Source organism: Lampris incognitus, chromosome 16 (assembly GCF_029633865.1).
Source record: "Lampris incognitus isolate fLamInc1 chromosome 16, fLamInc1.hap2, whole genome shotgun sequence".
NCBI classification, from domain to species: domain Eukaryota; kingdom Metazoa; phylum Chordata; class Actinopteri; order Lampriformes; family Lampridae; genus Lampris; species Lampris incognitus.
This window is the reverse complement of record NC_079226.1, coordinates 46,375,429-46,402,715: the sequence shown is the minus strand read 5'-3', so window position 1 is coordinate 46,402,715 and position 27,287 is coordinate 46,375,429. Positions and strand designations below refer to the sequence as shown.

Genomic DNA, 27,287 nt, shown 5'->3' with positions numbered 1-27,287 from the left:
AAAATACCCCAGTCAGCATAAACAAGAGACTCTCATGTTTATCACCCAGCGAAGCCATCTTTAACGAAGAAGCCCCCCCCCCCATACCAGGAAGCCTTACAAACATGTGAATATGATTTCAGACTTAAGTAAAATCCACCACCAATTAGCGACAGCCAGCAAAAAAACAAAACAAAAAAAAACAAACCGCAACAGCAGAAGGCGGAAAATCACCTGGTATAATCCTCCCTACAGCGACACCGTGTGGCCTCTATTATTGGAAAACTATTTTTCAAACTTTTGGATGAGTGCTTTCCCCGAGACCATCTACTGAGAAAAAAATTCAACAGAAACACAGTCAAAATGAGCTACAGCTGCAGGCTAGATGTCCAGCAGGTTATTTCATCCCACAACACAAGCATCATGGCCAAGACACACACCCCCTCACCGCAACCAAACACCTCCAACTGCAACTGCCGTGTTAAGGCATCGTGTCCTCTTGAAGGAAAATGCCAGACAGAGGGAGTCATCTACCAGGCATCGGTGACAAGAGAAGACAACTGCAATGTGGACACTCACGTGGGATTAACAGAGAGGCCCTTTGTAGTTGTCTTCTCTTGTCACCGCTGTAGGGATGGTGTGGACACCTACGTGGGATTAACAGAGAGGCCCTTTTAAAATGAGATTTAACACCCATATGAGTAGCTTCAGAACTGAGCATGCGAAAAATGCAACGGCCTTAAGCCGCCACATGTGGTCATTGGTAGACAAGAATATCAGTTATTCTGTCTAATAGAAAACCCTTACAAAGAGTAGTGCATATTCAGTTAGAGGTAAAAGATGTGACCTGTGCTTGGCACCTTGAATAATAGAAACGAACTGGCCACCAGCTGTAGACACCGAAAAACATATCTCCTTTGTAACTATAAGTAAAACGTCTTTATTACCCCCCATTAGATGATAAATATGTGACATTTATTAGAGGTCTTTTTTTTAATACATTTTTTTATATTTTAACTACCTGTCCTTCCAACTGTGCCCCAACACCACCCCACTATATAATTTGCATAAATTACCTTGTTATATTTTTAATGTACACCATTTCATCCGTGCCCTGGTGCTTTTCAAAACAAGCCCCACTCCCTTACCCCATTAGTTGTAATGTGTTCTACCCCACCATTGGTTGCTGTGCATCATAAGTACCTACCACATTGGTTGTTATAGTTTAAATGTTTCCTCATCTGATTGGTTGCTGTCCAACCGAAATTAGGGGCGTGATGATAGGCAACGTAAACTGTGTGTTTCTTTGTTGAACCACATTAGCAGCTGAGTGTGCGATGCACGAAACAGACCTGTACTGCAATGTATTAAAATCTTCTTTTTTTTTCCCCCTGTATCTGTATTGATATTCTGCTCCTCGTTAGTTGAGCACTTACAACACCATTGACGGTTTTGGAAAAAAAAAAGCGCTCTCTCTCTCTCTCTCTCTCTCTCTCTCTCTCTCTCTATATATATATATATATATATATATATATATATATATATCACCACGGATACAGGAAAAACGATTTTAATACATTGCAGTACAGGCCTGTTTCAACCCAGCCACTGAGGATGCACAAGCCAGTGCATTCTTAGTGCCGGTCCCAAGCCCGGACAAATGGGGAGGGTTGCGTCAGGAAGGGCATCCGGCGTAAAATCTTTGCCAAATCAAATATGCGGATCATAAATAATATTTCCATACTGGATCGATCGAGGCCCAGATTACCAACGACCACCACCGGTACTGTTAACCAGCAGGGTGCCGGTGGAAACTATGCTAATGTTGGGCGAAGGAGAAGGAGAGGAGGAAGGCATTTTCAGAGGCAGCAAGAGAGGAGGAAAGGTAGGAGTGTGGAGGTGAGAGTCAGAACTTTGAATGTTGGCATTATGACTGGTAAAGGGAGAGAGCTGGCTGATATGATGGAAAGAAGAAAGGTACGCATACTGTGTGTGCAAGAGACCAGGTGGAAGGGGAGTAAGGCCAGGAGTATCAGAGGTGGGTTCAAACTCTTCTACCATGGTGCGAATGGGAGGAGAAATGGGGTAGGGGAATTCTGAAGGAAGAGTATGTCAAGAGTGCGCTGGAGGTGAAGAGAGTGTCAGACAGAGTGATGAGTATGAAGCTGGAAATCGAAGGTTTATTGCTGAATGTTATCACCACCTATGCCCCGCAAGTTGGGTGTGAGATGGACCAAAAGGAGAATTCTGGATTGAGTTGGACGACGTGGTGGAGAGGGTACCCAAGGAGGAGAGAGTGGTGATTGGAGTGGACTTCAATGGACATGTTGGTTAAGGGAACAGATGTGATGAGGAGGTGATAGGAAGGTATGGTGTCAAGGAGAGAAATATGGAAGGACAGATGGTGGTCGATTTTGCGAAAAGGATGGAAATGGCTGTGGTGAATACATATTTCAAGAAGAGGGAGGAACATAGGGTGACATACAAGAGTGGAGGAAAGTGCACACAGGTGGACTATATCTTATGTAGAAGGTGCAATCTAAAAGGGATTGGAGACTACAAGGTGGTGACAGAGAGAACGTAGCTAGGCAGCATCGAATGGTGGTCTGTAGGATGACTTTGGAGACCAAGAAGAGGAAGTGAGTGAAGACACAGCCGAAGATCAAATGGTGGAAGTTGAAGAAGGAAGACTGTTGTGTGGAGTTCAGGCAGGAGGTAAGACAGGCACTGGGTGGTAGTGAAGAGTTGTCGGATGGCTGGGCAACCACTGCAGAAATAGTGAGGGAGACAGCTAGGAAGGTACTTGGTGTGTCATCAGGACAGAGGAAGGAAGACAAGGAGACTTGGTGGTGGAAGGAGGAAGTACAGCAAAGTATACAGAGGAAGAGGTTGGCAAAGGAGAAGTGGGATAGTCAGAGAGATGAAGAAAGTAGACAGGAGTACAAGGAGATGCAGTGTAAAGTGAAGAGAGAGGTGGCAAAGGCAAAGGAAAAGGAGTATGGTGAGTTGTATGACAGGTTAGACACTAAGGAAGGAGAAAAGGACTTGTACCGATTGGCTAGACAGAGGGACCGAGCTGCGAAGGATGTGCAGCAAGTTAGGGTGATCAAGGATAGAGATGGAAATGTGCTGACAAGCGAGGAGAGTGTGCTGAGAAGGTGGAAGGAGTACCTTGAGGGGATGATGAATGAAGAAAATGAGAGAGAGAGAAGGTTGGATGATGTGGGGATAGTGAATCAGTAAGTTCAGTGGATTAGCAAGGAGGAAGTGAGGGCAGCTATGAAGAGGATGAAGAGTGGAAAGGCAGTTGGTCCAGATGACCTACCTGTGGAGGTATGGAGGTGTTTAGGAGAGATGTTTGATTGTTTAACACAATCTTGGAAAGTGAGAGGATACCTGAGGAGTGGAGAAGAAGCATACTGGTACCGATTTTCAAGAACAAGGGCGATGTGCAGAACTGTAACAACTACAGAGGTATAAAGTTGATCAGCCACAGCATGAAGATATGGGAAAGAGTAATAGAAGCTAGGTTAAGAGGAGAGGTGATGATCAGCGAGCAGCAGTATGGTTTCATGCCAGGAAAGAGCACCACAGATGTGATGTTTGCTTTGAGAATGTTGCTGGAGAAGTATAGAGAAGGTCAGAAGGAGGTACACTTTGTCTTTGTAGATTTAGAGAAAGCATATGACAGGGTGCCGAGAGAGGAGGTGTGGTATTGTATGAGGAAGTCGGGAGTTGCAGAGAAGTATGTAGGAGTGGTGCAGGATATGTGTGAAGGAAGTGTGACAGTGGTGAGGTGTGCGGTTGGAATGACAGATGGGTTCAAGGTGGAGGTCGGATTACATCAAGGATCGGCTCTGAGCCCTTTCTTGTTTGCAACGGTGATGGACAGGTTGACGGACAAGATCAGGCAGGTGTCTCCATGGACGATGATGTTTGCGGATGACATTGTGATCTGTAGTGAGAGTAGGGTGCAGGTTGAGGAGAGCCTGGAGAGGTGGAGGTATGCACTGGAGAGAAGAGGAATGAAAGTCAGTAGGAGCAAGAAGGAATACCTATGCGTGAATGAGAGGGAGGACAGTGGAATGGTCACGATGCAAGGAGTAGAGGTGACGAAGGTATATGAGTTTAAATATTTGGGGTCAACTGTCCAAAGTAATGGGGAGTGCAGGAGAGAGGTGAAGAAGAGAGTGCAGGCAGGGTGGAGTGGGTAGAGAAGTGTGTCAGGAGTGATCTGTGAGAGAAGGGTACCAGCAAGAGTTAAAGGGAAGGTTTACAAGATGGTAGTGAGACCAGCTATGTTATATGGTTTGGCGACAGTGGCACTGATGAAAAGACAGAGGGTGGAGCTGGAGGTGACAGAGTTGGAGATGATAAGATTTTCACTGGGAGTGATGAAGAAGGACAGGATGAGGAACGATCATATTAGAGGGACCACTCAAGTTGGACGGTTTGGAGACAAAGTAAGAGAGGCAAGATTGAGATGGTTTGGACATGTGTGGAGGAGAGATGCTGGGTATATTGGGAGAAGGATGCTGAATATGGAGCTGCCAGGAAAGAGGAAAAGAGGAAGGCCAAAGAGGAGGTTTATGGATGTGGTGAGGGAGGACATGCAGGTGGCTGGTGTGATAGAGGAAGACGCAGAAGACAGGAAGAAATGGAAACGGATGATCCGCTGTGGCGACCCCTAACGGGAGCAGCCAAAAGTAGTAGTAGTAGTAGTAGCAGTACAGGCCTGTTTCCTGCGTCTCGCACTCATCAGCTGCTAATATATTTAGCAGCTGATGAGTGCGAGATGAAGAGGAGCTATCATGGAAGATCAAGCCCCTCCACCATGGGATCTACCATCAACAGATAGAAGACATGGCTGATATCGAGAGATCCTACCAGTGGCTAGAAAAGGCTGGACTGAAGGACAACACAGAGGCTGTGATCACAGCAGCAAAAGAACAGGCACTCAGGACCAGGTTGAGGCAGGGGTTTACCACACCAGACAAGACCCAAGATGCAGCCTATGCAAACACGCCCCTGAGACAGTCCAGCACTTAGTAGCAGGGTGTACAATGCTAGCTGGGAGAGTGTACACTGAAAGGCATAACAAGTGGCTAGGATATTGTACAGGAACATCTGTACTGAATACAGACTGGAAGTCCCCAAGTCCAAATGGTAGACATTGCCAAAGGTGGTTGAGAATGGCAGAGCTAAGATCCTGTGGGACTTCAAGTTCCAGACTGACAAGCAGGTGGTGACTAACCAACCAGATATCGTGGTGGTCAACAAGGAACAGGAGACAGCAGTAGTGATCGATGTAGCAGTCCTGAGCTATGGCAAAATCAGAAAGAAAGAGCACGAGAAGCTAGAGAAATACGAAGAGCTAAGGGAAGAACTAGATCGGACGTGGAAGGTAAAATACATAGTAGTCCCAGTGGTAGATCCAGCAGATTCCAGGAACAACATCTGAGGTCTCTGTCCAGAAGAGTGCGGCCCTGCTTCCTGCAGTCAGTTTAGACTGAAGCTGTCACTTAGTTGAGTGATGAAACGTATCTGTCAATAAATGTCCAAATGATCTGATTCAACCTTCTTTGATACAGTCTCCTGTGTATTCAGTATATCTAGATCAAGCAAATCACAAAAAGTAGTCCTTAAAATGTTGCACCCTTATGTCCTGTACTGCTTAAACTGACTCACTAACTGAAAACTCATGCAGGGCAGTAGTAATAAGAAAGTCAGCTCAATATAGAAGGAAATTAATGGAGTTAATGAAAAGGTATTTTGAAATTCTGTACATCTCTTCATGGCTTATATCTTTAAAGTAGTCCAATATTCCTTACAGAGCAATTTAATCGTTATACCTCCTATCAGATAGATAAACTGTGGATATTCTTTCCCCAAATGATATTCAGAGAAAAGAAAAAAAAAGGACAAAGGAAAGGTGCTGCAGTGACAGATATTATCTGAAAGCAGTTAATAATATGTTAAAACCCAGCAGGAATAATTTGGAGCAAAGGGAGCTTAATTGGTTTTCCACTCACAGGTTTGTTCACTCTTTATTAAAGCCACTGAAAACTGTGATGGCAAGGCTGGTCAGACTGACACTATATTGGGCCAGAGGGCACGTGGTAGAGGCAGAGTCTGCACATCTGTACCTACGCACTTCCCATTTAGCCAATAGAAACCCAACGCCTCCATGAAACTTCCAAAGCTATGCATAGTCAGTTTTTTTTTCCATTATGGAAAAAGGTCAAAGCCTTGAATCATGGGCTAAAACTTATCTGATGAATGAAACATGCTTGTCAAAAAAATTTTTTACAGATAAGTAGCATTACCTTTTACCATGAGCTTACTTCCAGAAACCTGGTTACTAGTCTACCTCACACAGGAAGTAAATGAGTATGAAAATACCTTGTACATGAACTTCCACAGGGTGGCGCGACTACACAGATAAACAATCTAAACACATTAAGCTACATTTGTAGGGGCAGAACAGTCTCCCTCTTGGAGAAGCGATGCTGACTGGTTGCTTAGCTGATCAAACATGAGGAAGAGGGGAACCGGTGGCAGCTTTAAATGTATAACGAAAATGACGTGCACTTGTCACCCCACAGATCATCCGAAGGCTAGCCAACAGCCTGCTGACAGCACAGGTTGACAAAATAAACATGCACTGCATGCTGATCGAATATATTTCATATGCGATCGGCGATTGCCGGTTTCATATACTTCCCTCCTGTCAGGCCAAGGAGTGGATATACACTACAGTTCAAAAGTTTGGGATCACCCAAACAATTTTGTGTTTTCCATGAAAAGTCACACTTATTCACCACCATATGTTGTGAAATGAATAGAAAATAGAGTCAAGACATTGACAAGGTTAGAAATAATGATTTGTATTTGAAATAAGATTTTTTTTACATCAAACTTTGCTTCCGTCAAAGAATCCTCCATTTGCAGCAATTACAGCATTGCAGACCTTTGGCATTCTAGCTGTTAATTTGTGGAGGTAATCTGGAGAAATTGCACCCCACGCTTCCAGAAGCAGCTCCCACAAGTTGGATTGGTTGGATGGGCACTTCTTGCGTACCATACGGTCAAGCTGCTCCCACAACAGCTCAATGGGGTTCAGATCTGGTGACTGCGCTGGCCACTCCATTACCGATAGAATACCAGCTGCCTGCTTCTGCTCTAAATAGTTCTTGCACAATTTGGAGGTCTAGGTTTAGGGTCATTGTCCTGTTGTAGGATGAAATTGGCTCCAATCAAGCGCTGTCCACTGGGTATGGCATGGCGTTGCAAAATGGAGTGATAGCCTTCCTTATTCAGAATCCCTTTTACCCTGTACAAATCTCCCACCTTACCAGCACCAAAGCAACCTCAGACCATCACATTACCTCCACCATGCTTAACAGATGGCGTCAGGCATTCTTCCAGCATCTTTTCATTTGTTCTGCGTCTCACAAACGTTCTTCTTTGTGATCCAAACACCTCAAACTTGGATTCATCCGTCCACAACACTTTTTTCCAGTCTTCCTCTGTCCAATGTCTGTGTTCTTTTGCCCATCTTAATCTTTTTCTTTTATTGGTCAGTCTCAGATATGGCTTTTTCTTTGCCACTCTGCCCTGAAGCCCAGAATCCCGCAGCCGCCTCTTCACTGTAGATGTTGACACTGGTGTTTTGCGGGTACTATTTAATGAAGATGCCAGTTGGGGACCTGTGAGGCGTCTGTTTCTCAAACTAGAGACTCTAATGTACTTATCTTCTTGCTCAGTTGTGCAACGCGGCCTCCCACTTCTTTTTCCACTCTGGTTAGAGCCTGTTTGTGCTGTCCTCTGAAGGGATTAGTACACACCGGTGTAGGAAATCTTCAATTTCTTAGCAATTTCTCGCATGGAATAGCCTTCATTTCTAAGAACAAGAATAGACTGTCGAGTTTCAGATGAAAGTTCTCTTTTTCTGGCCATTTTGAGCGTTTAATTGACCCCACAAATGTGATGCTCCAGAAACTCAATCTGCTCAAAGGAAGGTCAGTTTTGTAGCTTCTGTAACGAGCTAAACTGTTTTCAGATGTGTGAACATGATTGCACAAGGGTTTTCTAATCATCAATTAGCCTTCTGAGCCAATGAGCAAACACATTGTACCATTAGAACACTTGAGTGATAGTTGCTTGAAATGGGCCTCTATACACCTATGTAGATATTGCACCAAAAACCAGACATTTGCAGCTAGAATAGTCATTTACCACATTAGCAATGTATAGAGTGTATTTCTTTAAAGTTAAGACTAGTTTAAAGTTATCTTCATTGAACAGTACAGTGCTTTTCCTTCAAAAATATGGACATTTCAATGTGATCCCAAACTTTTGAACGGTAGTGTATGATCTTGTACAATCAAGTCAGAAACACACTGACAAAGGAGATCAGAGCAGCCAAAAGGCACTATGCTGAAAAGCTGAAAAACTGGTTGCCAGCTAACGATCCTTCGTCTGTGTGGAGAAGCCTGCAAGACATGACCAACTACTGGAAACCCTCCCCCGACACTGTAGAGAAACTTCCAACTAGCCGATGACTTGAATGTGTTTTACTGCAGGCTGATCAGCCCACTTTCATACCCCTTACCCTCTCTAACCTAGATGTCACACAATCAACTGCACCCCCTACCATCACCCCCCCCCCGACTCCCCACCAGCACTGATGGTCAGTGAAGAGGATGTGTGTCAGCTCTTCCAGAGACAGAAGATCAGAAAGGCACCAGAACCGGAACAGCGTGTCACCCTCCTGTCTGAAAGTCTGTGCAGACCAGCTTGCCTCCATCTTCACACGGATCTTCAAAAGATCACTGGAACTGTTTGAAGTCCCCTCCTGCTTCAAATGCTCCATTATCACCTGGTCCCCAAGAAACCCTCCATCACTGGACTGACTACTGGTCTATCACCCTGATGTCTGTGGTCATGAAGTCCTTCAAAAGACTGGAGCTGGGCTAGGGGAAATTTAGTTTACCGAAAATTATCACTGAAAAAATGTAACCTTCACCAAAATCGTGATTTTTTTTGGGCAGTTACTATAGGCAAACATTAAAACTGATTACTACTAGCCTAACATATCAAGGAAAGATGCAGGACAGAGGTCCAGAAGCAGGGACATTACTATTATTATTATAATTGTTGTTTCAAAATTCGTGAATATTGTTTTTGAATATTCTTGTTATGAATTGCTACCCTATGCTCATTCTATTACAATACCAGTGTAGAATATCCTAGCATACAATATTATGTGCTTATACTCATATAGCTGTTCATTTCATTTTGTACTGCTAGATATTTGTAATACCCTAGTCCAGGGTCAGTAACATATGACACGTACTGCTAGATACTTGTAATACCCTAGAGTCCAGGGTCAGCAACCTATGACACGTACTGCTAGATACTTGTAACACCCTAGAATCCAGGGTCAGCAACCTATGACACGTACTGCTAGATACTAGTAATACCCTAGAGTCCAGGGTCAGTAACATACGACATGTACTGCTAGATACTTTTAATACCCTAGTCCAGGGTCAGCAACCTATGACACGTACTGCTAGATACTTGTAATACCCTAGTCCAGGGTCAGCAACCTATGACACATACTGCTAGATACTTGTAATACCATAGTCCAGGGTCAGCAACCTATGACACGTAGTGCTAGATACTTGTAATACCCTAGTCCAGGGTCAGCCACCTAAGACACGTACTGCTAGATACTTGCAATACCCTAGTCCAGGATCAACAACTTATGACACGTACTGCTAGATACCTGCAATACCCTAGTCCAGGATCAGCAACCTATGACACGTATTGCTAGATACTTGTAATACCCTAGAGTCAAGGGTCAGTAACATATGACACGTACTGCTAGATACTTGTAATACCCTAGAGTCCAGGGTCAGCGACCTATGACACGTACTGCTAGATACTTGTAATACCCTAGAGTCCAGGGTCAGTAACATATGACACGTGCTGCTAGACACTTGTAATACCCTAGAGTCCAGGGTCAGCGACCTATGACACGTACTGCTAGATACTTGTAATACCCTAGAGTCCAGGGTCAGTAACATATGACACGTACTGCTAGATACTTGTAATACTCTAGAGTCCAGGGTCAGTAACCTATGACACGTACTGCTAGATACTTGTAATACCCTAGAGTCCAGGGTCAGTAACATATGACACGTACTGCTAGATACATGTAATACCATAGTCCAGGGTCAGCAACGTATGACACGTACTGCTAGATACTTGTAGTACCCTAGACTCCAGGTTCAGCAACCTATGACACACGTGCCCATGGTAGCACGCGAGGCCATTAACATGGGCACAGGAAACAATTCAATAAAAATATTTTTTAAGGCGTCCAGGTGGCATAGCGGGTTATTCTGTTGCCTACCAACACTGGGATCGCCAGTTCAAATCCCCGTGTTACTTCTGGCTTGGTCGAATGTCCCTACAGACAAGACTTGTGAAATTCTGAGTACTCTCTCTCTCTCTCTCTCTCTCTCTCTCTCTCTCTCTCTCTCTCTCTCTCTCTCTCTCCCTCTCTCTGTCTCTCCATTGAAACCAAAGGAATGAAAGAATAAATGAAACAGAATGAACTACCATTGTGGTCTGTAACTGAAGATGATTCCTCCTTCGAAACAAGTGATGCAAACTGAGGAACTTCCCACTAAATGTTAAATGTAAGTAAAAGTAAGTTAACATCACTATCATCAATATTTCAACAAAGTCAATAACACAAACATTTACCACAACCATGTCCAGAGTTTACCTGGCATTTAACATGCTGTGTGGTCACAGCTCACCTCACATTTAAAGATAAGCTCCCGGTAACCGCATGTGACATAATTTTGAGACATGTTAACATTGTGCACAACTTCCACCTGAGAAGTACACTGTGCGTTTCTGTTCTGAGACATAAAACAGTGTGTGTTTGTGTTCTGTGGAGCAAAAATCAAACATTTTTCAGAGGATGGCTTGATCACTTCAAATGTTTCCAACGCTGTTATGAATAAAAAGAAAAAGAAAACTAAAGCAGAAATGCACCCCCCTCACTTGCACTTGCACACACACACACACACACACACTCTAACTAACCTCTATCACAGGTGCGAGACCAGTGCCCAGTGCCGGTGCAGTCGCAGATGAAGCGGTTCCAGCCCTCCTTGCACACGCCCCGGTTCTTGCAGGGGTAACTCTCACACTGCTTCCCTGTCTGCTTGTTGCACGAGGGCTTGATGCCAGCACCGTTCTGCGCTTCCGCAATCTGCCGGATGTCTTTACTGCGGCCGTCGATGAAAAGGTCCCGGATGCAGCCCACATAGCCGTAGTTCAGCATGGCTGTCCACAGCTCAGTGGGCAGTATCAGGTTTGTGCGGTCAGTGGGAAGCCCCCCCAAATACATGTCCCCCTCCAGGTCCAGGATCTCACTCTCACCGCTGGCCATAAACTGTGTACGCCGGCTGTTTACCAAGATGGTGCCTGTGATGGAGGTGAGAAGACTGATTACTTGTTATACTGACATCAGATACTGTACCATGATGAGAACATATACTGACATCAGATACTACATCATCATCAGAACATACACTGACATCAGGTACTGTACCATGACGAGAACATATACTGATATCAGATACTACACCATCATCAGAACATATACTGACATCAGATACTACACCATGATGAGAACATACACTGACATCAGGTACTGTACCATGATGAGAACATACACTGACATCAGGTACTGTACCATGATGAGAACATACACTGACATCAGATACTGTACCATGATGAGAACATATACTGACATCAGGTACTGTACCATGATGATAACATATACTGATATCAGATACTACACCATGATGAGAACATATAATGATATCAGATACTGTACCATGATGATAACATATACTGACAACAGGTATTGTACCATGCTGAGAACATAAGCTGACAACAGGTACTGTACCATGATGAGAACATAAACTGACATCAGATACTGTACCATGATGAGAACGACTTCACAACATCCCTGCTAAGTGAACATTGTGTGACACCAAGAATCACATGAAACCGTCAAATGTGTCTCCCCCTACTGCCAGGGGAGTGACGGTGGTGAATGAACAAATGTGAATGAGCACACCTGGCATTGATCAAACAATTGCACTTAGTTTAAATATCAATTTCATGTCAGTTGTCCCCTTTGTAGAGTTTTCAGAGTGGTGTTTGTGTAAAGTTGCATGTTCCACCTACTGTAGACCTGCCTCACATGCTGTCCACCTACTGTAGACATGCGGTTGTGGTTCAGCCCCCTGCTCGGCCCTCTGGCTCCACCGTGAGGTCACGAAGCACATCTCCATCACCTCTCTCTGAAACACCAGGCACGTCTGCGCGCGCTCTTAGAGCGTCGCGTAGACACAATCAACAACAGCGCACCTGTCGACAATCTACAACCACCACACCTGCGAGTGATCAGCTCATCAGCAATCACAAGACGCCAGCCAGCTCACTGTGTCGTCGCCAGAACGTGCCTACGCGACAGTCAGCAACGTTGTCTAGCCTATCTAGTTTACTCGTGCCTTCTAGTCAAATTGTCAACCCAATGTTTCCTTCGTGTCTTCTGGTACCCTGTTTAATCCTGTTTTCACTGTGTCCTCAAGAACCGCTTGAGCTCTGCCCTCTCCCACGGACCCTGACCTCTCACTTGGAACTCCCGGCTTTTGGTTTTGGACCTCTAAAGGACTCACTCTTCTCTCTTGGATCACGGACACCTTTGCCTCTCTTGGATCATGGACCACGGACACATCTCATACATTAGACGCGCCACGTACCACACGTAGAGTTAATACTTACACACAGCCTAGACACACAATCCCGCTGGTCGTCACATATAGTTTAGACACACATCCCACAAACAAGACGAACAACGCACCATACACAATATAGATTATTGTTGTGTTTTTCCTTGTTTCATTTTGTTAATAAATCCGCCCTCCCGGCGGCTAAAGATTCCGCTGCCTCTGAGCTGCCTATTTTGGTTCCGCTCCGGCCGTTGCCATAACAATATGCTCTGGCCAAGATGGGACCTGGCAGTCCAGACGGCTCAACGAGACCCAAGGTCTCCGCTATCATCACGACGGTCCAGCAACATGAAACTATCCTGACCGGCCTAACAGCTCAGCTCGAGACGGCCTTTGCTCAGGTTACAGCGAGGCTCGACCAGCTGGACAGAACCGTAGCCTCCCTCAACATCAACGCTTCGGCTGAAGCTTCCACACCTACCCGCCTGTCCCCGCGAGGTGGCGCCTTCCCAATAGCTCCCGCTCCTGATCATGACCCTCAGTCAGGTGACACTCCCTGTACCCTCCAGTTCTCCGGCAGCTCCTGATAGCAGAGAAAACCCAATCTAGCAAGTCCTAAATCTTTCGAGGGAGATTTTGACTTATGTCGTGGGTTTATTATTCAGTGTGAATTAGCATTTACTCACCAGCCTAGTCGATTCAGATCAGAGGGAGCCAAGGTAGCATGTATTATGTCACTATTGCAAATTAATTCAAAGACCTTCCACAAAATGACTTTTGACCGTCTTTCTCACTGTCCATGTCAGGTGTGCTTGTGATGTTTAGGTCTGTGAAGTAATTTTTGCTTTTAATGCACTTTTTTGTTTTTAATATTTATGGTGTGTTATTTGTTTTTATGCGACACTGATCCTTGTTAAACATAATTTCGCTCCCTTGTATGTATGAGACATGCATATGAGGCAATGACAATAAAAGTAGTCTAAGTCTGATGTCTGGTAGGGCTCTTAAATGGGCCACCGCTGTGGTAGACCAGAATAGTGTGCTAGCCACTGACTATGTAGTTTTCCATAGGGAGTTTAAATATGCATTTGATCACCCTGTAGATGGTCAGGATGCCGCCACACGCCTCCATAATATCCAACAGGGTTCTCGTTCAGTTGCCGGCTACACTGTTGAATTCCGTATTCTCGCCGCTGATAGATGGTGGGGGGATAAGGCACTTCTGAGCGCGTATAGGCGAGGGCTTAGTGAGGCAGTCAAGGACGGGATTATGAGATACAGACCCGATTCCTATAATGCCTTAGTCGATCTGGCTCTTAGAATGGGTCGGCGCCTGCACGAGCAGCGTAGTCAGCATTCCTCCGTCCCTCCTCACAAGTCAGCCCCCGTGTTAGGTAGGTCCAGTAGCAGCCCTTATTCCCCTGTTATCCGTGAACACTCTCCTAATGCATCCCGTAGTCTCCCCGTGCTGCCTCCTGTCCCCTCTGTGTCCAGGGCTGAGGAGGAGCCCATGCAGGTGGGCCGGCCGCATCTCTCCCTCGAGCAGCGTGACCAGCAATTCTGGGACTGCCTCTGCTTGTACTGTGGACAGTCTGGACACTACGTCCAGGGTTGTCCTACGCGCCCAAAAAGATGGGGCTTACTAGCTAGGGGAGTCCTAGTAAGCCTGATGACACTCCCCCAGAACAGGCCTACTCACAACAGGCTCTTCCCCGCTCTCCTCATGGCACCAACAAACTCTCACTGTCAGCACTTTCCTGGACTCTGGGCAGACGACTGTTTCATCGACACCACTCTGGTCCGGCAGGCTGGTATCCCTTTTGTTCCACTGGACACGCCCCTTACCGCTCAGGCCTTACATGGTCACTCCATCAGGGCTATCACTCACAGTACTGACTCTCTCCGGCAATCATGTCGAGACCACCCGGCTCCTTGTGTTACATGTTCCCACAACCTCTCTCATGTTAGGCAGACCCTGGCTCGAGCGACATAACCCCTAGGTCTGCTGGGGTGGAGTGTTGCATGCCACGCCAACTGCAGCATCAGCACCCTCCCTGTCCAGTGGTCCCAATCCGAGCCTTCTACCCCTGACCTCACTGGAGTCCCCTCCATCCACCACAACCTGCCAAGTGTGTTCAGCAAGGAACCCGCCCTCTCCCTTCCTCCACAAAGGCCTTATGACTGCGCCATTGAACTCCTTCCTGGGCTGCTCTTCCCTCCAGGCGGTAATACAACCTCTCCCTCCCTGAGAAGCAGGCTATGCAGGACTACATCACGGAGTCCCTGGCCTCAGGTATCATCCGCCCTTCCTCATTCCTGGTGGCAGCGGGGTTCTCCTTCATGAAGAAGGGCAGAGATCTCCAACCCTGCATAGATTAATGGCAGCTAAATGACATCACTATCAAGAATTAATACCCGTTACCCCTCACAAGCTCCACCTTAGAGTCCCTCACCCACGCTCACCTCCGCAGTGCCTATCATCTCATGCGCTTCAGGGAGGGCGACGAGTGGAAAATGGCGTTCAACACCCATCTTGGCCACTTTGAGTATTTGGTGATGCTTTTCAGGCTCACCAATGCCCCCACTGTCTTTTAGGCTCTGGTTAACGACCTCCTCAGAGACATGATTAACACGTTTTTGGTGGTGTGCCTGGACGACATCCTCGTGTTCTCCAGAAAAGGAACACCACCAACACATCTGCCTAGTCCTCCGACTGATGGAGAGCAAACTCTTCGTCAAGGCAGAAAAGTGCCTGTTTCACGCCGTCTCCGTGGAGTTCCTTCGGCACATCGTGGAGATGGGGCAGATCCGAGGAAAATCAAGGCGGTGGAGGAGTGGCCCAGGCCGAACGACTGTCAGCAGCTACGGTGCTTCCCGGGTTTGCCAACTTTTACAGGCGGCTCATTAGGGGCTTCAGCCGAGTGGCCGCGCCTCTCACCACCACTCTCCGCCGCTTCTCCTGGACCCCAGAGGTGGATACCGCTTTCCAGGCCCTGAACAGCCTGTTGACGGCGGCTCCGGTGCTCATCTACCCAGATTCATCTCGGCAGTTCATTGTGGAGATGGACGCATCGGACACGGGCATTGCAGCTACCCTCTCCCAGCGATCGGAGGAAGACCAGAAGGTCCACCCGTGCACCTTCCTGTCCTGGTGCTTCACCTCCGCAGAACAAAAACGACATAGGGAATCGTGAGTTGTTGGCTGTCTTCGCAGCATTGGTGGAGTGGAGACACTGGCTAGAGGGGGCTAAACAGCCGTTCCTTGTTTGGTCTGATCACAAGACTCTGACCTACATCAGGACAGCGAGGAGGCTGAATTCCTGCCAAGCATGCTGGGTCCTCTTCAGCCGGTTCAATTTCACCCTCACCTACTGCCCAGGTTCCCACAGCACCAAGGCTGACGCACTCTTCCGTCTGTTCCCGGGGGAAGCCCAGGGCACTCCTGATACCATCCTTCCCCGTGTGGTAGGTGTCGTCATCTGGGCTATTTACTCCATGGTAAGAATGTCCCAACCCGGGGAACGGACCCCCGCACCGCCTCTTCGTGTCCACCTCTGTACGTTTCCAGGTGCTCGAGTGGGGCCACTGCAGTTGCTTCGCCTGTCACCCCTGCGCTCATAGGACGTTGTCCTTCATCCACCGGCGCTTTTGGTGGCCCTCCATGGAGGCGGACACGATGGAGTTTGTCGCTGCCTGTACCATCTGTGCTTGTAGTAAGACCACCCATCGGCCCCTAGCGGGTCTCCTACGCCCCCTTCCGGTTCCAAATCGTCCCTGGTCCCACATCGCCCTGGACTTCGTGACTGGACTCCCTGTGTCCCAAGGTAACACCATCATTTTGACCATCGTCGACCGGTTTTCCAAAGCTGTTCCTTTTGTGGCTCTCCCCAAACTCCCCTCTTCAGCCGAGTACATGGCATCTCCCAAGACATCATTTCTGACCGTGGTCCCCAGTTCCTTTCCCGGGTGTGGCAGGCCTGTTACGGGTTGTGCAGGAGTACCCAGACGACCACTCGGGAGCCGGAGGACTCTTTAGTAACGTTTATTGTAAAGTAAAGAGAGTAAATAAGGGAAAGAGAAATGCGGGATGTGTATGTTGCTCGGGTCATTTCGTTTGTGGTGTGTTACTGTGTGTAATGACAGGCGGTTATGTGTCTAGTTGTGTTAGTGTAAGTTATATTAAGTGTGTGTAATATGTGAATGGTGCATTGGGTGTTGTGCAAGTGTGTGTGCACCAGAAAAAGTTCCAAGTCCGTAGGTAAAGGGGGAATCGAGGAGTAGTCCGAGTTGAAAATCCAAAGTATTAGTCCGAGGAGATTGGTTGGCAGGCGAGCCGGCTCTGCGCAAGAGGTCACAGAAATGCTATGGGAAGATCTGGCAGTGAGTTGAGTGAAGACCAGATTTTTGTAGGGGTTGAAGTTGATTATAGATGGGGCACAGCTGAAGGAATGAGTGACCGGGGAAATGCAGAGCCGTGCAGCCAGTCTGCCAGCAAATGGCATTAGAGGCGCCGTAGGGTGCGCCATGCCCGTTGGGAGGTGCTGGGGACCTCAGAGTCTGAGTCCGGTGATGGGGAATGTGAACGCGCCCCAGCTCTGGTGGTGAGGAGTGGAAACTCAGGTGAAGTTGAGTGCCGTGGAGACCCAGAGGGAACGGAAGAGGTAGGTTGCTGGGGTAGTGAAGATGAAACCGTAACAGGACTCCCCCTCCCACGGGAGACCTCTGGCGACCGACCAGGTTTGTCAGGGTGAGCCCGGTAGAAGTCCCAGAGGAGACTGGGATCCATGATGAATCGATGAATCGCACTCCTTGTTGAACACCTAACCAAGGCTGTGGTAGCTACAACACAGCGGAGAGCCGTCTCCATGTTCTGGTTGGCTCGCTCGGCCTGCCCGTTAGTTTGAGGTTGGTAACTGGAGGAGAGACTAATTCCCCGACAGAAGGCTCGCCAGACATGGGGAGGTGAATTGGGGTCCACAGTCCGACACAATGTCACGGGGGAGGCCATGAAGCCGGTACACATGCTCTGTAAGCAGCCTGGCAGTCTCAGCAGAAGACAGGAGCTTGGGGAGGACCACCAGGTGCACGGCCTTAGAGAAGTGATCTACCACAGTGAGGCTGTTACCCTGAGAGGGGGGCAGACTGGTCACAAAGTCCAAGGACGGCTGGGCACGGGAAGAGGGCGCAGCAGGCCCGCTGGGGGCAGGTGTGAGGCTTTACTGCGGGCACACACCGAACAGGCCCCGACGAACTTCCGGACATCGGACCTCATGGTGGGCCACCAGAACTGTCGGTGGATGAAGGCCAGGGTGCGATGGGTGGCAGGCGTACCGACTGGAATGGCCCCATTGGAGGACCAGGGACCGAACCCTGTACGGAACGAAGAGACGATGTGGGGGTCCGTTTCCTGGATAGGGCTGAGTAGGTTGGGCCCGCTTCACCACAGTCTTAATGCTCATGGTGACCACCCCCCACCACCCGAGCCGCAGGGATGATGGTATCCAGGGCCTCAGTGGTGCCTTCAACTGGGAACAAGCGGGAGAGGGTGTCTGCCTTGGCATTACGGAACCCGGGCGGTAAGTGAGGGCGTAGTCGAAATGACTCAGGAACTGGGCCCAGCGTGCCTGGCGGTCGTAGAGGCGTTTAGCCGACCTGATGTACGTCAGGTTCTTGTGGTCGGACCAAATGATGAAGGGGTGCTCGGCACCCTTCAGCCAGTGGCGCCACTCCTCCAAGGCAGCCACGACAGCCAGCAGCTCCCTGTTGCCGATGTCATAGTTGGCATCAGCAGGAAGGCAGCAGTGAGTAAGGAACACACAGGGGTGGAGCTTCTGATCCTCCGCAGACCGCTGGGACAGGACGGCCCCGATGCCTGTGTCAGAGGCGTCCACCTCCACAATGAAATGCCTGGTAGGGTCAGGGTTAAGGAGGATCGGGGCCGTGGTATTTGTTCTTTACAGTGATGTTGTTGAGTTGTCTAATGAATGCAGGGCTGGAGCTATCCACTCTTCTTCTTGACAAAGAAAAAAACCCGCTGCCAACGGGGAAGAAGAGGGCCGGGAAGCCCCTCGGCCAGACACTCACCGATGTAGGCCTCCATGGCCGCCTTCGCAGGAAGGGGGAGGTTGTAGAGACGACTGGTAGGGAGAGGTGACCAAGGAGCTCGATCGCGCAGTCGTAGGGACGGTGAGGAGAAAGGGTGCGGGCGCGCTCCTTGTTGAACACCTAACCAAGGCTGTGGTAGATGGGAGGCACCGGGGAGAGGTCTGGAGAAGAGGGACTAGGGGAGATGACCCATGAGGGAGCCCGGGCTGCCCGAAGGCAGCGGGCGTGGCATGAGGTGTTCCAACCAAGGATGTGTCCGGAGGCCCAGGAGATATGGGGGTCGTGGAGTTCCAGCCAGGGTTGTCCCAGGATCAGGGGTGCGTCGGGGGTAAGAATAATGAAGAAACGCAGCTCCTCCACATGGTTCCCAGAGATGGTCAGAGTGCGATGAGTGATGGGACCCATGGGATGACTGCCCAGGGCAAAGGCAGTGATTGGGTTGTCCAGAGAGACAAGAGGAAGAGCTGCTTTGTGGGCAAAGTCCTTGTCGATAAAACTCTCGTCTGCCTCCGAGTTGATGAAAGCGCCGATCGAAAGAGTTACGCCCCTGCCAGGAGAGAGTGGAGTGAAACCTGGCTGAGTGGATAGGAGGCTGGGTGTAGATAACCTTGTAGTGTTATGTTTGTGTTATGTCATTCTACATGGTGTCAGAAGTGAAACCTGATTCTTTCCCGACTCGAAAGGTCCATAGTTAGATCCGACGCCTTGTTCGGCAAAGTGAGTTTAGTTAGCGGCGCTGGCTAACTAACGTAGCCGTTCCCTCTGCACGTAAGCAACTCCACAAAGACGACAGAAGAAAAAGCTCGCTAGAAGGACGACAATGGCAGACGGATTTCGGCGACAAGACCCTCTTACCTTCGATGGTAATGTAGCAGAGAATTGGCGCATATTCGAGCAGGAATATGACATATTCTTCGCCACAGCGCACAGTGACAATCCAGCCAAAACGCAAGCATACATACTGCTAACCTTAGCAGGAGCAGAGGCGATCGAACGTGAACGCTCATCCATGTATTTACCAGCGGTGCTCGCAGAAGACGGGGTCGTCATAAGGCGGGCAGAGACACGAGAAGACCCGGAATGTTTGAAAAGAAAATTCAGGGAAATTTGCAACCCTCAGACAAACATCATTATGGAGAGGCATTCCTTCAACTCCAGAAACCAGAAACCGGGGGAAACAGTGGAAGCATATGTGAGTACACTCAGGATCAAATCTAAAAGCTGTAATTCCGGAGTTCTCCAGCAGGAGCTGATCCGAGACCGTTTAGTGTGTGGCATTACCAGTGATACGTGTCAGAAAAGCACTACTCAAGGAAAGTGAGCTAACTCTAGCTAAGGCTATTCGTATGTGTCAAATATGTCAACTAGCTGAGCAACACAGCAAAACCCTCACCACTCCAATATATGCCCCAGTCCGCGTGGATGCTGTCCAATATCCAAAAGCCTTTAGAAAAAAGCAGAAGGGAGTCAGATTAACGTTGCAGAGTGAACAAACCTCAACAACAGGGATCACCAACTGCAGAAGTTCCGGTGGAAATCACCCACCAAGGGAGTGTCCAGCATACGCGCAGCAGTGCTACAATTGCAACAAATACAACCATTTCAAAAGGTACTGCAGGTCCGCTAGACAAGCCAATGCATACAAACCTGTCAATCATCTGGTCACAGCAGAGGACTCAGACAGCAGCGATGGCTCATTTCATGTAGATGGACTATCACTAGACACTAGTAGAGAAATCAGCACAATCAACCTGGAGAACTTAAAGAACAAAAAAGACATCTATTGCTCCGTCACAGTGAATGGCATACCATTGAAACTAAAAGTAGACACTGGGACCAAGTGTAACGTCATCTCCTCAGACACTTACAACTTTGTGAAACAGGAAGAACATCGACAAGACGCAGACAGCGAAACTAGTCGCATACGGCGGAACCGTGATCCACACAGAAGGCACTGCGCTGCTAAACTGTCAAACGAGGACGCAGACACACACGCTGCCGTTCCATGTGGTGAAAAACAATGTCCAACCACTACTTGGCCTACCAGACTGCCTAAAGATGGACTTAATCACTCTAAACAATATCAAGTTGACGACAGCGAGGATTCAACATTGTCACACAAAATATGCTCTGAATATGCTGACCTGTTCAACGACGAGATTGGCTCACTACCAGTAACATATACCATGAAAGTCGATCCAAATGTCACACCTGTCGTGAGGCCACCAAGGCGCATCCCCGTGGCGATGAAGGACAAAGTAAAGAGCTGGATCGGATAGTGACATTGGGAGTGATCACACCAATGACAGAGCCCACAGAATGGGTTTCTGCAATGGTTTCCACACACAAGAAGGACACTGACAACATTCGCATATGCATCGATCCACGTGACTTGAATGAAGCTTTAATGCGCCCTCACCATCCTATGCGCAGGATCGAAGAGGTGGCTACACAAATGTCTGACGCCACTGTGTTTCCGGTGCTGGATGCAAAAAGTTCATTCTGGCAAATCAAACTAAACACAGAATCCTCCATCCGAACAACATTTGCCACACCCCTTGGAAGCTTCAGATTCCTGAGAATGCCCTTTGGAATCAGTTCGGCATCAGAGGTCTTCCAACGAGCGATGGAGCAGGTCTTCACAGGCTATCCATGTGCGATCATCGTCGATGACATCATCGTGGGCGGCAACGGAGTAGAGGATCATGATGCCAACCTCAAAAAGGTCTTGGACAGGGCTTGGAAAGTGAAGCTCAGTCTGACTCCGTTGAAATGCAGGTTCAGACTCAAACAGGTGAGCTACGTGGGACACGTCTTCACAGAACAGGGACTCAAACCTGACCCTGCAAAGATAAAAGCAATCGCTGAGATACCCCCACCTGAAGACAAGGCTGCTCTTCAGAGATTCTTAGGAATGACAATATACAGTGCATCTGGAAAGTATTCACACCCCTTCACTTTCCCCACATTTTGTTATGTTACAGCCTTATTCCAAAATGGATTAAATTCCTTTTTTCTCTCATCAATCTACACACAATAGCTCATAAAGACAAAGCGAAAAAGGTTTTGTAGAAATTTTTGCAAATTTATTAAAAATAAAAAACTGAAATATTGCATGTACATAAGTATTCACACCCTTTACTCAGTACTTGGTTGAGGCACCCTTGGCAGTGATTACAGCCTCAAGTCTTCTTGGGTATGAAGCTACAAGCTTGGCACACCTATATTTGGGGTATTTCTCCCATTCTTCTCTGCAGATCCTCTCGAGCTCTGTGAGGTTAGATGGGGAGCGTCGCTGCACAGCTATTTTCAGGTCTTTCCAGTGATGTTCAATGGGGTTCAAGTCTGGGCTCTGGCTGGGCCACTCAAGGACATTCACAGACTTGTCCCGAAGCCACTCCTTCATTGTCTTGGCTGTGTGCTCAGGGTCGTTGTCATGTTGAAAGGTAAACCTTCGCCCCAGTCTGAGGTCCGCAGCGCTCTGGAGCAGGTTTTCATCAAGGATCGCTCTGTACTTTGCTCCATTCATCTTTCCCTCGATCCTGACTAGTCTCCCAGTTCCTGCCGCTGAAAAACATCCCCACAGCATGATGCTGCCACCACCATGCTTCACTGTAGGGATGGTATTAGCAAGGTGATGAGAGGTGCCTGGTTTCCTCCAGACATGACGTTTGGCATTCAGGCCAAAGAGTTCAACCTTGGTCTCATCAGGCCAGAGAATCTTGTTTCTCATGGTCTGAGAGTCCTTTAGGTGCTTTCTGGCAAACTCCAAGCGGGCTGTCATGTGCCTTTTACTGAGCAGAGGCTTCCGTCTGGCCACTCTACCATAAAGGCCTGATTGGTGGAGTGCTGCAGAGATGGTTGTCCTTCTGGAAGGTTCTCCCATCTCCACAGAGGAACGCTGGAGCTCTGTCAGAGTGACCATCGGGTTCTTGGTCACCTCCCTGACCAAGGCTCTTCTCCCCCGATTGCTCAGTTTGGCTGGGCAGCCAGCTCTAGGAAGAGTCCTGGTGGATCCAAACTTCTTCCATTTACGAATGATGGAGACCACTCTGCTCTTCGGGACCTTCAAGGCTGTAGAAATTTTTTTGTACCCTTCCCCAGATCTGTGCCTCGATGCGATCCTGTCTCGGAGGTCCACAGACAATTCCTTTGACTTCATGGCTTGGTTTCTGCTCTGACATGCACTGTCAACAGTGGGACCTTATATAGACAGGTGTGTGCCTTTCCAAATCATGTCCAATTAATTGAATTTACTACAGGTGGACTCCAATCAAGATGTAGAAACATCTCAAGGATGATCAGTGGAAACAGGATGAACCTGAGCTCAATTTTGAGTGTCATAGCAAAGGGTGTGAGTATTTATGTACATGCAATATTTCAGTTTTTTATTTTTAATAAATTTGAAAAAAATTTTACAAAACCTTTTTCACTTCATCATTATGGGGTATTGTGTGTAGATTGATGAGAAAAAAATGAATTTAATACATTTTGGATTAAGGCTGTAACATAATAAAATATGGGGAAAGTGAAGGGGTGTGAATACTTTCTGGATGCACTGTACCTTGGAAAGTTCATCCCTAACTCCAGCGAACTGTCTGCACCACTCCGCCAGCTGCTGCAATGTGACGTAGCCTGGTGTTGGGAAAAGAAACACGAAGATGAATTCAACAGACTGAAGGCCCACATATCAAGCCCTCCGGTGCTGAAATACTACGACGTGAGAAAGCCTGTCACACTCACCGGTGATGCATCACAGTATGGCCTTGGTGCAGCTTGCCTACAGGGAGGCGAACCCATAGCATATGCCTCGCGCACCTTGACGGAGACTGAGACAAGATATGCACAGATAGAAAAGGAGCTGCTGGCGGTGGTGTTTGCATGTTTAAAATTCTACGACTATGTCTATGGCAAGCCAATCACAGCCGAAACCGAACATCAGCCCCTCATCACAATCCTGAACAAACCAATCCACACCGCACCAGCGCGTCGCAACGCATGATGCTGAAGCTTCACAAGTTCAACTTGACGCTTGTCTACAAGAAAGGGAAGTTCATGTACTTTGCCGACACGCTGTCTCGTGCACCAAGGAAGAGCACATCACAGCATCAAACTGAACAGAACGACTTCGAAGTCAGGGCAGTCCAGCCCATCTCATCAAATCGCCTGAAGGAGCTGCGAGAACACACAGCTGCAGACTCTTCAATGCAAGCTCTCTGCCGCACTATAAAGCAAGGATGGCCCGACCAAGCAAGCAGTACTGCAGCCGCCGCAAGACCATTATTTGCATTCCGGGATGAGCTCACCATCGACAATGACATTGTAATGAAAGATACAAGAGCGATCATTCCCCAAACACTACAGTCTGAGTACCTGACCATTCTACACAAAGGACATCCTGGGGCCGAAGCAACGAAATGCAGAGCACGTGATGTTGCATTCTGGCCATCCATGGCAAAGGATGTTGAGAACATGGTCCAAGCTTGCAGTGTGTGCAACAGTCTAAAACGACATCAACAGAAAAAGCCACTGCAACGCACCCCAATCCCTGAACTGCCCTGGTCCACCATCGCCACAGACATCTTCGACTGGAACAGTCACCACTAACTGGTCTTGGTCGACTCGTACTCAGGGTGGTTTGAAGTCGATCCACTGAAAAACCTCTCTTCACAAAGTGTGGTCAACAAGGTAAAGTGGCACTTCTCAGTACATGGCGTCCCTGACACTGTCTTTTCAGACAATGGCACCCAGTTCTCCAGTCAGACTTCTCGTGAGTTTGCCACAACCTGGGGTTTCCATCACGCCACCAGCAGTTCTGAACACCCACAAGCAAACGGCCTGCAGAACGGGCAGTTACAAGCGCAAAGAGGCTGCTTGAAACTTCAAAGAGAGATGGGACAGATCTACTTCTGAATCTGCTGAACATTCGGAACGTGCCACGAGATACAACCATGGGCTCTCCCGCTCAGCGTCTCCTATCTAGGAGAACACGCACCACCCTACCTGCCAGCCAGAAGCTGTTGGTGCCGTCGTCAAAGGACACTGTAACGGTCCAGGCTCAGCTGTCAAAGAAACGGGGAATGCAGAAAGCGCACTATGACAAGTCAAGCAGACCACTGCCTGCACTGGAACTGTGCCAAATGGTCCGTCTTCAGACTACAAAGGGACATGACAAGATTGGAGTGATCAAAAGGAAGTGCGACGAACCTAGATCTTACATCGGAAGGAAAAGGAATACAGGATAAACCGACGGCACCTTCTGCCAGTATCCGAACCTCGACATATCCTCGACCAAAATGAACACATTCCATCAGTACTTACCAGAGAGCAAGACCATGGCACTCAAGCGACCACTGAAGAGCCACTACCAGTCGTGGAGCCACCTGGACAATCTCAATCTCTCTATATCACAAGATCTGGGGGGATTTCAAAGCCCAACCCAAAATACACTGAATGAAAAGTACATGGACACACGAACTCACTTGCCTTGTTGGTTGAAATGTTAAATGGTAAATTCTACCTACCGTCATAAGTATACTTCTCTTGTTGTTGAAATGTTTAATGTTACATTAACACAGATTTGCTTCCTTTGCAGAGTTACATGTCAGGCATAGTTCGTGTAAGACCAGCACAAGATAGTCAGTACTGCTTTAATAAATATAAGCTACTTTGAAACACAGTGAACATTTTGAAAACGTAATGACAGCTCTGAACTAAAGAAGGAGGATGTAGATAACCTTGTAGCGTTATGTTTGTACTGACCTGCATTCCGTACTTACAGAGTAGTCACGTGATCATGCAGCCTAGTGGTGCCATTATACACACAGCTACATGCCTGTACACTGTACCTGAGTTCCCCTGCAATGACTATTAAATGTTGAGCCTAGACGCTAACACTGCCTCCATGCGAGGCATTCTACACTGGGGATGAGAGATTCGGCTCAGCAGGTATCCCCTGTTGACTGAGGAGCCTAGTCTTTTAGAGTCCTTGGGCAGGTAGGACAGGTCTCCAGCAGACGTCCCTTAAGTCCACAGTACATACATAAACCCCTAGATCTCCGGTGTTCCCGTTCTGCCGCAGAGAGGCAGGTCTGGCTGACCTGCATGGGTTCCTCCTCCGACCCAACAGGAGCAAGGGGAGACTGGGGGGCGCGCTGAAGTGCAGTGGAAGTGGACCCGGACGGTGAAGACCTTGTGGCTCGCTACCTGCGACGTTCGCGGAGACGATTGTCTATGGCGACGGAGAGCGAGATGAGATGGTCGAGGTCACGATGCATCACGAGATATCAGCTTATCCTTAAGAACATCGCTTAGCGCATTGTGAAACGCTGCCTGAAGCACCTTGTTGTTCCACCCACTTTGAGTAGCGAGGGTCCTGAATTCCACAGTGAACTCCGCCACACTGCGTGCGCCCTATCGGAGCGTTAGGAGACGTTTGGCGGCCTCATTGTCACAGACAGGGTAATCGAAAACCTTCATCTCTGTGGTGAAAGCATTGTACGTGGCACAAGCAGCCGTTCCCCTCTCCACTTCAGAGCTACCCCAAGTGAGAGCGGAACCCCTCAGACAGCCCATGAGATAGGTGATGCAGGAGTGGTCAGTGGGATAGGAAAGGGGTTGTTAGTCAAACACCAGGGCCACTTGTGTCAGAAAGGCCCGGCAGTCCCCCAAGTCACCGTCATAACACTCCGGTGCGGGAACAAACGGCTCCCGATGGAACGAGGCTGGCAGGGGAGTGAGGCCGGGATCTGTGGTAGCAGCTGAAACGACGGGTGGAGTGGAGGCAGCGGCAGTGGTGAGAGAGCGGCGGAGAGCTCCTGAATAGTCTGCTCCAACTGAACCTGTCTGGCAGCTTGGATGGCGAAAGTTTGTTGTTGCTGGGATACCAAGGAGCGGATCTCGTCTGGAAGAGACCAGAGCTCCTGTACCTGGACTTGCAAGGCTTGATGGGCCGCGACCATCTCCCGCAGCTGCCCAGCCTGAGCTGTGAGAGACTGGGCTTGCGTGATGAGGGTGCGGCGTACTGGGTCCTCTTGTTGTCTTCCGGGTGTAGTCTCCGAGTGGGCTGGGTCCATCTTGGCCAGATCTTCTGTTAGGGGTTGTGCAGGAGGACCCAGATGACCACTCGGGAGGCAGAGGACTCTTTAGTAACGTTTATTGAAAAGTAACAAATTAAAGAGAGAAACAAATAAGGGAGAGAGAAATGCAGGATATGTATGGTGCTCAGGTCATTTTGTTAGTGGGGTGTGTGAATATGCTATGTGTAGTGGCAGGCGGTTATTTGTCTAGCTATGTGTTAATGTAAATTATCCTAAGTGTGTGTAATAAGTGAATGGAGCGTTGGGTGTTGTGCAAGTGTGCCTGCACCAGCAAAAG

The 27,287-nt window shown here is 48.3% G+C and overlaps 1 protein-coding gene across 1 annotated transcript in view; it reads right to left on the bottom strand.

Annotated features, from left to right (window-relative positions):
- nrxn3a (neurexin 3a) overlaps positions 1-27,287 on the bottom strand; it is a 564,844-nt gene that overhangs the window by 385,362 nt on the left and 152,195 nt on the right. Inside the window, exon 5 of the mRNA XM_056296357.1 lies at positions 11,104-11,487. Within this exon, the coding sequence (XP_056152332.1) occupies positions 11,104-11,487 (384 nt within the window). The remainder of the gene's footprint in view (positions 1-11,103; positions 11,488-27,287) is intronic.